Source organism: Balaenoptera physalus (genome assembly GCF_965194825.1).
Source record: "Balaenoptera physalus genome assembly, chromosome: 16".
Lineage (NCBI taxonomy): Eukaryota > Metazoa > Chordata > Mammalia > Artiodactyla > Balaenopteridae > Balaenoptera > Balaenoptera physalus.
The window spans coordinates 86858761-86870024 of record NC_138898.1 but is presented as its reverse complement, the minus strand read 5'-3'; the positions used below and the strand labels follow the sequence as shown (position 1 = coordinate 86870024).

The following is an 11264-nucleotide window of genomic DNA, read 5'->3' as shown; positions in this document are numbered from 1 at the left end:
GTTTAGTACTGTGTTAATTACATTTCAATGTCATTTGTTACCTTGGTGATCTTATACAGTTTATTACCTGAATTTAAAATTTTGTCCAGTGAGACCACAGACATCACCAGATGGACAAAGAGGTCAGTGGCCCACGAAGGCACAGGACCCCTACCCCCCCACACCCATACCCCTTCTCTCATTCTTATTTTCTGCAAAATGGACCAGCTTTGGGGTTGGGGAACCCAGGCTCCAATCAGAACTCTAAGCTGGACCCCACAGCGAGATGAGAAGAGGAGAAAGTGTCTGGCTTTGCCTCCATCGCTTGCCTGTCCTGGCTCAGCCTCTTTTGGAAACACCAGGACCCCTGGCAGGAAACGCTGGAGCTTCCCCGAGGATACCTTGGTGTAGCAGGTGTCTGGGGGCACGGTCGTGAGATGCTCCATCCCCAGCTGGGTTACTTAAAGGTGGAGCTGTACCCTTGGCTTGAGAACAGCACTGCTGACAGTGGGGCTCAGAACCACATCCTCCCCAAACCTCCAAGACGTTCCTTCACCCCCAAGACAAACTGCGATGCCCCTGACTTCTCTCTTTGCTACTGAAAGTCCCCAGTCCTCCTCCTTCCTGGTTTGTCTGCATTTGGAAACCAAGAGGTCCAGCCTTGACCCCAGGCTGGCCTCATCTTAAGAGAGGTAATCATTGAACCGGGGGCAATTATTCTGTACCAGGGACTCGCTTAGCATCTGGTAAAGCCTGTGGACCTCTGCTCAGATTAGAGTTTTTAAATGCATAAAATAAACTACGTAGGGTCACAAAGGAAACCAGTGGTATTAAAATCCAGTTATCAAAATATTACAAAATCAGTTTGTGATATAGCAATTAAAAGTGTACTTTTTTGTTAGTAGATTTAAATAACTTCTAACCGAGGGTCTCATGAGACCATCACTTCAAAGTTGAGACGAGGGTAAGTCATATTTGGAGATGCCTGCTATAATGAAAGGAGAATAGCTGTGATTTCTGTTGGGGACAAGCCACAGCAGTGCTGGTACTACGGTGGCTTGTGGCCTCTGCTCAGACCTTAAGGGAAAATGAAAACCAAGTGGTAATCCTTTTCTCGTCCTAGTTCATGGTTAAAAGTGCATGCTTTAACCTCTCTTGGCCATCGTCTTCCCCTCCATAAAATGGACTCCCTGATCCCTACCTCACAGCCTTAGTGTGAGGGGCATATGGGACCACAGATGCAGAAGTGTTTTGTGGTGGCTAGGGGTACATAACTCTGAGGAGTTATCAGCTTCTCTCTTATTCTTGGTTACTAAGATCTAATAGCAGCAAGACATTCAAAGTGACATGAGAGAAGCAGCCCCATGTCTCTCCCAGGCATTTGCCCCAGGCCATACAACAGTATTGACAAACTATCCTCTCTTTCCCCTCTAGCACCCAGGGAAGTCCTGGTTCCCACCCGTGGCTCCTTCTTGCTCCTCCCTCAGCCAAGCCACGATGCCCAGTGGATCCAGAGGCGAATGTGGGGACGATGTGGACCCAATGCCCTTCCTGACACCTTCCGAAAAGGAGAGAATCGAAGCCATGAACAAGCCCTATGACATCAAGAGGTCTTGCTGGGTCCAGAATGAGAAGGAGGGCTTCATTTCTGGGGAGATCCGGTCCGAACAGGGTGACCAGGTCACTGTGAAGACGATCACCAACCAGGTGGGCGGGAAATAATCCCCAGGATGAAATTGAGCTTTAGGAGTGGTGGACGCCCGGGCTCAAGAGGCAAGGTGGCAAAAAGAGCAGATGCCTACGAGTCCCCTGTGCTGGGTTCAAGTTCAGACTCAATGACACTCAAGCTGTGGGGCCCTGAGCAGGACACTTTCCCTCTCTGAGCTTTGGCTCTCTTACAACAGAGAGTCCAACATGCTAGGACATGAAAGTACTTTGTATGCTCTAAAACAGTGCATGTGTGAGAGAGATTATCAGGAGAGTTACTTATCTTTAAAGCCCCAAACACCTTTCATGGGGAATCTATTTTCTAAGAATAAGAGGAGCATCCCACCCATCAGGAGTTGCGCTATGTGCCCATGATGGCATGAGGAATGCGAGACAGGGCCCCGGGACACCCTGGCCCACCTGAGTGAGCTCTCTAGCGTCATGAGCTACAGATGGTGGCACCAAGCCCCTTGCTGCATGGAGGTGGTGTGCTGGGGCTGGCTTGCCCTGGCTTGTGAGGATCTAATGCTAAACATTCGGGGGCTTTGCAACTGGTTGTTAAACCTTTGGCAGCCTGATGTCAGCCATGGTGGAATTGACAAATGGTACAAATCGGGGATTTTTTTTTTTTTTCCCATGCAGCTGGTTTACTAGCACACCACTCTCTGCTGGTCCACAGTGTTCGGCTACAAGGCATGACTTGAGAGAGTGGATAGAAATTTTGGTTCATGAAACCCCTCCCCTGGGGCAGACTCCTGGGGAGGCGCTAGACCTTTTGCTTAACCCTTTCAATAACTTGATATAGTAGGATGTATGGACCCTATTTTGCAGAGGATCAAAGAGATGTTAGGTAATTTGCCTACAGTCACAAAGACAGGAAGTGATGAACTCAGATTCAAAGCTTGCTGTATCTGGCTCCAATGCCCGTGACCCCTCTACAGCACCACCTCATCTTCCATGGTTGGGCTGCAGCCGGGGAGTGTGAAGTCTATCCTTGGTTAATTTCACCAATAAAAGAACAGAGACATTCCACGATCAGAACTTGCAACATCTAAGCTTTACTGTGTGCCTCTCCTCCTTTTGAGGGGAGTGGCCACAGAAAGATGAGGCTATAGCTGTGGTAAAGTGGGTTTGAACATGAAAGTCAAGCTTACCTCTCAGGAGAAACATCCTTTTCAGAAAGGCAGGGCACTGCAGTGTTGCCACGAATGATGGATGATGAGAGTGGAGCCCCAGAGGCCCCGGTGTGGGTGCAATTTAAGGACAACACAACTTCTGTGAGCATCTGCGGTAGACAGGCCATCCAGCCGGGTTTGGGACAGAAAAGACCGACTCGTCTGGCTCCTGCGATAAAGGCACAGGCTTCCATTTCTCTTCTGGGGCTGTAAGAGAAGAGTTTGCCTGTGGGCGAGGACCAGAGATCAGCAACTACCAGAAATGGGCTCTGAATGAAACCTAGCCTGATTTACTAGGGGTGTGGTGACCATTACTGGGTGGATTTTCCAGAACTGTCAAGATTTCAAATTATCTGCCTGTTGGACTCATAAATTATTAAAAGGCCCAGAAATCCCAGTAGGTGTTTAAGCCTCACATCTCAGGCTTCAGGCAACTGAAAGATATTTGTTTTCTGGATCACATGTCTTGAGCTTCGGACCCAGACACTGCCATTTAAGAGCTGGCATGAGTTTTCATTTACAGAGGAAAAATTGGGGTGCAGAGCGGGGATGGGATCTGCCTGCTGTGCACAGGAGCTCCAGACTCTTAATGCTATATTATTTTCACCCTAAAATATCTACTGCTCATCATTGTTGTCTTTTTTTTTTTTTTTGGTCTTGTTTGCTTGCTTGCTTGCTTTCAATTTTATCCTTCAAGGTGGTTTGGTGGGAGCAGAGGAATGTCTTTTTATTTTTAATGGAAAAGTTCATTGCTATTTAGAAACCACCACTAATTCTCAAGGCAGAGAGCCAAGAGTCACATCTCTGCAAAGGGTCCCTGGGATCAGTGAGCAAGTTCTGATCAGCTACCAGAATGGACTTGGCTGGAAGAGAAACACAGGTCGGAGGTGCTCTGAATGTAGGGAAGGAACTTCAGGGTCTTTTTACTTGATGCCACTTAAGTTCATATATAGTCCTCCCAGCAACCAGCCAAGGAAGCCACTGTCATCCCTACTTCAGAGGGGAGGCAGTTAGGGCTCATATGGCCTTGGAAGTTCTTCCCCATCCCAAGTCAGTGAGACATGGCTGGACCAGGAGGTGGACCCACTGATTCCAGCATTTTGCAGGACACCAGAGAGTGGTGGTACCCTGTGCCCGATGCCACTGTGGCTGTGACAGTACTATGTCTTAACGCATGTGCTGCTGTGTCTTGACCCCCCCAGACGGTCACCATGAAGAAGGATGACATCCAGCAGATGAACCCACCCAAATTCTACCAAGTCAGCGACATGGCGGACATGACTTTCCTGAACGAGGCCAGCGTCCTGGACAACCTGCGTCAATGCTACATCAACATGAGGATCTATGTGAGTGCCAGGGCTGGGTGTGGGGAGGAAGGGGTGGCTGCAGATCTTCTGCCCCTCTCCTGATGGGGAGGGGGCAGCTACTCTACCCTCCCCAGCAACCCATACACATTATGTCTGGGACAAGGGCAGAGGGACCACGTTTTTGACGTGTTAGAATTTCCACCCCAAGGCTTTGGCATCTCAGTGATGGTACGATCCCCATGGGCAGCTGACACACCCTTTGCTGAGGCTGTCATCCGGAAGTCTTCCTCCTGACCCCACCCCTGCAAACTCTCCAATCAAAACATCATTTTCTCCCTAGTGATTTCATGTGGCCTCAGTAGACGTCCTTCCCTGTCCACCCATCCACCCTCCATCCATCCATTCATCTCTCCTTTCCTTCCTTCCTCCATCCCTCCTTTCTCCCTTCCTTCTAGCCAATTCCATCCAACCATTCATTCATTCAACAAACACTGAGCCCTGTGCTAGGATGAGCAAAGCGGGTTACCATCAGTCCCCCTGACCATCTTGGAAATCCTACGACTTCCCGAAGGTGCTGGTGGCTAAACTCAAAATGGGATATAAGGAAGTTTTGGTGTTTGCCTCTCTAGATGTCTTTACTAAAAAGGAAAGAGGCTATCCGGTAGTACTAAGTGAGCTGGGGCCTGACTTCAAGGTCAGAGGCTGCTGGGGATTTCCTCTTCTGGGTTTTGGTGACAGCCAAGAGAACTGCCACACGCTTCCTCCCTTGTCCTCCTCAACACTACTTTAGTTCCAGATTCAGACCCTCAGCAGCACCACAGCCCCATGCAGTGCTGGAGGATCTCTGGAAAGTTCTTGGGGATATTTGCTGGGCCTGGAGGCTAGTGGGGCATCACTGAACCTCAGCCTGGGAAGAGCCACATCTGCCCCTGGCTGAGCCTGGAGCTTTGGCTGAGAATGTCCGTGTGGGCTCAGTGGCCAAGCTTAGGGCTGGTGCTTACTCAGGGCCCCCCTGCAGCTGAGCCCTTGCTCCTGTGGGTGGCCACACCATGTCTTTGGGCTAAGGGGCTGCAGGCTCTGTGGAGTGTGGCCTGAGGGACCAGGGCAGGAGTCTCCTCTTAAATCCAAACACCGCGGTTGAACCACTGATTGAAAAACTGGGGCAGGCAGGACAGCTCCAAGGCCCCCACTGCTGCCCTCTCGTGTCCCTCCTGCAAGGGTGGCGGGGGACCTCTCCTTTACATTCTGACCCAAACAGGGACAGAACTAGCTTCTGGTCCACTACCTGCCCCACCGCACCCTGCAGACAGGGCTGGAGGGAAAGAGTGACTCAGTGGCTGGGTCCCAGGATAAGACCCAGTGACTCATCCTCTCAAGTCTTTACGTGGGTTCTGTTCCTCTTCTCTTTGCTCCCCTTTCTTTGGATCACTTTCTATTTAATAAGGTTCCCTTTAAAAACACAATATATTGCAGCTCTGCTAAGGAGAAACTGGGGGGGCCATGTACCCCCACTTGGACCAAAATGCAAAGTTTTAAAGTTTACTTGAAAAGAGGGGGCACCAGAGGTCAATGTGAGTGTCCAGCAGGAGAAGTTTGGGACCCATGGATTTGGCCATTTCCTGCCCTCAAATAATTTCTTTCACTACCTCATTGGTTTCTCTGATTTTTAAAAACTGGGATGATTTCCTTAAAAAATTGCCATGGGGAGAAAAGAGAAGGGGGTGTCTGTCTCTTCTTAAGAGTAGATCAAACCCAGTTGTCCACCAGTTGGATTGTGTCCACATAGTAAGGACTCCATGAACCCTCATGGAAAATCTCCCCCGTAGAGTAAGTGGAAAAAGCAAGACATAAAACAGTATCATATGTCACTTATATGTGGAACCTAAAATACGCCACAAATGAACATATCTATGAAACAGAAACAGAGTCACAAAGAGAACAGACTTGTGGTTGCCAAGGGGGAGAGGGGTAGGGGAGGGAAGGATTGGGAGTTTGGGATTAGCAGATGCAAATTATTATACATAGGATGGATAAACAACAAGGTCCTACTGTATAGCACAGGGAACTATATTCAATATCCTGTGGTAAACCATAATGGAAAAGAATATGAAAAAGAATATACATATATGTATAACTGAATCACTTTGCTGTACAGCAGAAATTAACACAACATTGTAAATTAACTATACTTCAAAAAACTTTTTAATTAAAAAAATAAAAATAAGTCAGTATCATAGAATACTATTGCTTGTTTTAAAAACAAGGTGAGGGGATAGGAACGTGTCTCTGGATTTGTTTGTATATGTGCATCAAAAACCGTGGAAAGGGGTATTAGAAACCAACACAGAGCTTCCCTGTGGGAGGAGGGGGCGACACTGAGCAGTTGGGGGACCTTTTGCTGCGTATTTATCCATACAAATGACGATGTTATGGATTCAGATAATTAAGCCAAAAGAAAATGAAACAGATATATATTAAAGAGAAGACTGGTTTTGTTTACTGAATAGACTCAGACATAGATTTTTTTCCCCCGGAGAGAACATCACTGTACCTCTCTAGGTCGACAGGATGATCCCGCCAGGATGCTCTGTGATGGGCCAGGATCTGGAGGGAAGACGGCATCAGGAGGGAGGGCCAGCTAACCATCTTCCTTCTCTCCCGCCAGACCTACTCAGGCTTGTTCTGCATGACAGTCAACCCCTACCGATGGCTGCCCATCTACGGGGCCCGCGTGGCCAACATGTACAAAGGCAAGAAGCGTACGGAGATGCCACCCCACCTCTTCTCCATTTCGGACATCGCCTACCACAACATGCTCATGGATGCGTGCAATGGGGTCCGCTGGGACTGTCATGGCAGGGCAAGAAAAGTCCCTTTGCCATTGGAGCTCCAGATGTATTAGACCCATGTGCTACCCAATCCCAACCCTGACACCTCATCACCCGTTGAAGATTTTTTAAAATATTGCTCGGTGAGTGCACTTGCTAAGTACCTGCCCTACCTCACACCCCATCTCATTTAAGCATCACAAAAACATGGGATGCCAAGCTAAATAATGTCCAGAACTCAAGTCAACCCTTAACCATTCCCTGTGCGATCTTCACCATACGGTACAACGTGATTTTTATTACTATTTCTCTTTATGTTGCTTACGACTAGGCAGCTTCATGGGACGGTGCTTATAGAAACAGAGTGGCTGGTAAATTTTTGGCCCCTTCTGCAAGGATGTGGGCTGCAGAGGCAGGCGTGTAGCCTCAGACCCCATGGGATCCTAGGTCTTCGGCATCCGCGGGCCACTGCAGCCATGCTCCAAGCCAGGTGGGATGCAGGGAGATGCAGACGGTGTGGTTAGGGTGATGCCAAATGTCGAGTTTCTAAGTGTTTTCTAATTACATCTTCCTGTTGACGGTTCCCTCCCTACAGAGCGTGAAAATCAGTCTATGCTAATCACGTAAGTGTCCCTCCTGCCTCTCAGTCTATAGACATATAATTAGGTTTGTGTCTTAACACATGTCATTAAGCCTTCTTAGAATTAATTGGCAGGACTTTGTATGGAAATTTGCAGGAAGAGGGCGAGTGGGCTTAGCGGGGACGACTAAGGCTGCATCTGCTAAACCGAGTGGGGGGGGGGCCTCCATGTCCCCAAGTCCCCTCCTGCCCCACCCTGTCTGTCCCTGATGGGTGCGATGTGATGATGCCCAGCCCGTATCTTTCATCGCTTTGCTTCTCTGCGGCCAATCCCCTCTTTGTCCTTCACTTGTCTGCTCCCTTTTTCCACCTGCAGTGGAGAATCTGGTGCAGGCAAGACTGAGAACACGAAGAAGGTCATCCAGTACTTTGCCAACATCGGAGGAACTGGCAAACAGTCCTCGGATGGGAAGGTAGGGCCAACTGGGCACACTCGGGGCCTCTCATCCCCAGCCCCCTCCCCACCTTTGGGTACACACAGCAGAGCCCGCGTGAGCCTCACAGCTGCTCTCTGGGTTAGGGCCGCTTTACAGATGAGGAGACTGAGGCTTGGAGGGAAGCGACTTGGGTGGGGACCCATAGGGAGAAGGTGGCTGCAGTCCCGGATCTGACCCACTGGATGGACTCTGATACCCCAGGCCACGTCTGCCCCCAGAAGTGCCAATGCTAGAGCCCCTTGTGCTTAGCAGGGTAGAAAGGGGAATGCCAGCTCCTGGTTAAGCTGCTTCTGCAGGCCCTGGCAGCCCCAGAGCGCAGGGAGCACTAGCTGGGCCAGGGGCAGCTGTAAAAAGCTGACAAAGAGGAAAGGAGGACTTCAGTGGAAGACCAGGGATGCCCGGGGAAGGGTTTTCAGGTTCACATAGGAATCTCTCCACCAAGAGCAAAAGGAAGAAACAGCAGCTAAGAGTCAAAGCCTCTCATCTGGCAGGGGCCCTCCAATGTCAGGGTCTGCAGGGGGACAGTCCTTACTTAGGCGGTGGCCCTCCTCCCAAGTCCCCTCTAGTCCCGCTCTCCCTGCCTCCCCAAGGCTGTGCCCCTCCTGGGTTCCTGGCACATACGCCACTGTCATTGGAAAGCCCTGGGTCCCCAGGCAGCAGCCGACAAGCCACCCCACCTTGTGTTTCTCTCTGGGTCAGGGGTCCCTGGAGGATCAAATCATCCAGGCAAACCCTGTGCTGGAGGCATTCGGGAACGCCAAGACCACCAGAAACAACAATTCCTCCCGTTTCTAAGTGTGACAGCGGCAGTGGTGGCCCTGGGGGTGGCAGGACAGGCATTATCACTCCATTCCAAGGAAGGAAATCAGGGCTGATTGAAACTCACCAATGGGATGAGTCAAGTCATGGCATCTCCTTCCCAGAGATTTTTATCCGTCAGGGTCTATATCAACTAGAGCCCAGTTCAGTATTGACATCCAGGTGCCTGAATGCAGAGATGTGGGTACACAGTGATGGAGGGGCTGAGAAATTAAAACAGGAGAGCCAGAGATCTGCAGCGGCTCGAAGCTGACAACGTCCCGCCCCCGACCAGGGGGACCACGGCTGGCCGGACGTAGGAGAGGCGCTGTTCCCGGGGCCCTGGTGGATTCTGAAGCTGGTCTGGTGGGAGCTGGGGTCATAGAAGGAGCTCTGTAGTGCCCTGCCTTTCCCTGCTGAACCACCATCTCCGGCTGGGGCCTCTCACTGCCTGGGGAAACAGGGCTGGGCAGGGAGGAGGTGGGGGCAGGTGAGTAGAGGTGAGGGCAAAAGGTGATGGAGATACAGAGAGTCCTATTTCCAGGAGAGTTTGTCCTTGGTTCTGCCAAAGGTCAGGGAGAGGGATGTGGTGTCTCTCCATAAGGAGACGTGGTACAGCGCCCCCTATATGTGGCTGGCCAAATTCCCACCACTCCTGCCTCAAAGCCGAATTCCAAAGGGCCCCAGCCCCTCTTGTGGGGCACTCGTCTGCCCCACAAGGTCCCAAAGCTGCAGGCTACCCCCAGACCCTAGATTTAGCTCCAAGACCCTCCTTCTCTGCGCATTCGAGTGGGAAACCCACAACTCCACATACAGCCGCCTCTGGCCCAGTTACCTTCCTGTGGTGCCCTTAGAATTCGGGGGGCGGGGCGGCCAAACCCGGGTCGCAAGTTGGCCTAGAGCTGCACACGTTCCCCCTCACGACCCTCCCCTCTCCTCCCTGCTCAGGGCAAGTTCATCCGGATCCACTTCGGAACTACAGGCAAGCTGGCCGGAGCTGACATCGAGAGCTGTGAGTCAGGCCGCTTTGGGAGGGTTCTTGGGGCCGGGACCAGCTACACAATGCATGGGGTGCAGCGCACAATGTAAGCGCGGGGCTCCTTGCTCAAAAAGCGTTAAGAATTTCAAAACAGCAGCAGAGGGACTCAAGTGTGGGGTCCTTCTGAACACAGCCTGCCACACCCAGAAGGCCGGCCCTGCCCCCGGCTTCCCCCCCCTCAGGAGCCAGCCCCCCGCCCAGGCCGTGGGTCTGGGGCAGAAGAAGAGTGGACCCATGACTGGCCATGGCCCTGGGCTTTATGGGGAGGGGAACCCTGCTTTCCATGGAGCCCTGCACTCCAGGAGAATGGGCTGAACTCATGGGCATGTCTGCTTATTCTTTTCCAGATCTCTTAGAGAAATCTCGTGTCATCTCACAGCAAGCAGTTGAGAGGAGCTACCACATTTTCTACCAGATTCTCTCTAACAAGAAGCCTGAGCTTGTCGGTAAAGATCTTTATGTCTGTCTGATTGTCCCTTAACTCGCTTTTCCTCTGTTTTCAATAACGAAAGCATTCCCATGTATGGAGGGTTTGGTGTCATACGTGCAGTTCTACATGAATCCCTTTAGTTTAGAGTTATGTGAAGAGGTTACAGGGAAGCTTCTCAAAGTTCTACTCACATCCATCTTCACAACAGCCTATGAGGCTTCACACTGTTGTTGGCCCATTTCACAGATGGGGCCTTGAGATGCCTGCAACTCATGGCTGAGACATGGACCTGGGATATAGGGCTTTAGACACCCCATGTCTTGCTCGGACAGCAGCAGAGATGTCAGCCCAGGACGACTGCATGTGACAGGCTCCCCTCTGAGTGGACGTAGCCCACTGAGTACACAGCTTGGCAAGCACACTGCACTCACCCCCTCAGCTTGATGCCCTTGTGCAAGCAACAACCTGCTCAACTGTCCATGGCAGACCTGCTCAGGATCTAAGGTCCAGAGAGGGATGAAGGCTCAGTCTTCCACATACACACCTCCTAACCCAGCCAGAGACTAAGGCACTGGGTATCATCCCCCACCCACAGGTGTGTTTTATTTGTGTTGGACACAGTGTACTTTTTAATTAATAGATGCCATTTTGAAATTGGAAAACTTCACATTAAAAACCCTATTTCCTGGTTTCTCTGGAATAGCAGAAGATCTGGTAGCCATGGGCCTGCCCTCCCATGTAGCACTGATCAAGGCAGTTGAGTGGTGGTGGACCCTTTGGATGGAGCTCAAGCGCTCCTGTCTACCACACTCCCCACCAAGCTCTATTGCCTTTCTGACCCTAGAGCAGAGTGGCAGGCACCATTTATCTTCCTTCCTGGGCTGTAGTTTTTCTCAACAGTAGAGAGGAAAGGAGAGGAAAATA

General features: G+C 50.8%; 1 protein-coding gene across 1 annotated transcript in view; it reads left to right on the top strand.

Annotated features, from left to right (window-relative positions):
* Positions 1 to 204: 204 nt before the first annotated feature.
* Positions 205 to 11264, top strand: part of MYH16 (myosin heavy chain 16) — a 66992-nt gene continuing 55932 nt past the window's right edge. The window contains 8 exon segments of the mRNA XM_082429171.1: positions 205 to 1686; positions 4064 to 4207; positions 6834 to 6990; positions 7592 to 7619; positions 7953 to 8049; positions 8773 to 8865; positions 9820 to 9883; positions 10258 to 10356. Of these exon segments, the coding sequence (XP_082285297.1) occupies positions 1477 to 1686; positions 4064 to 4207; positions 6834 to 6990; positions 7592 to 7619; positions 7953 to 8049; positions 8773 to 8865; positions 9820 to 9883; positions 10258 to 10356 (892 nt within the window). The 5' untranslated portion in view covers positions 205 to 1476.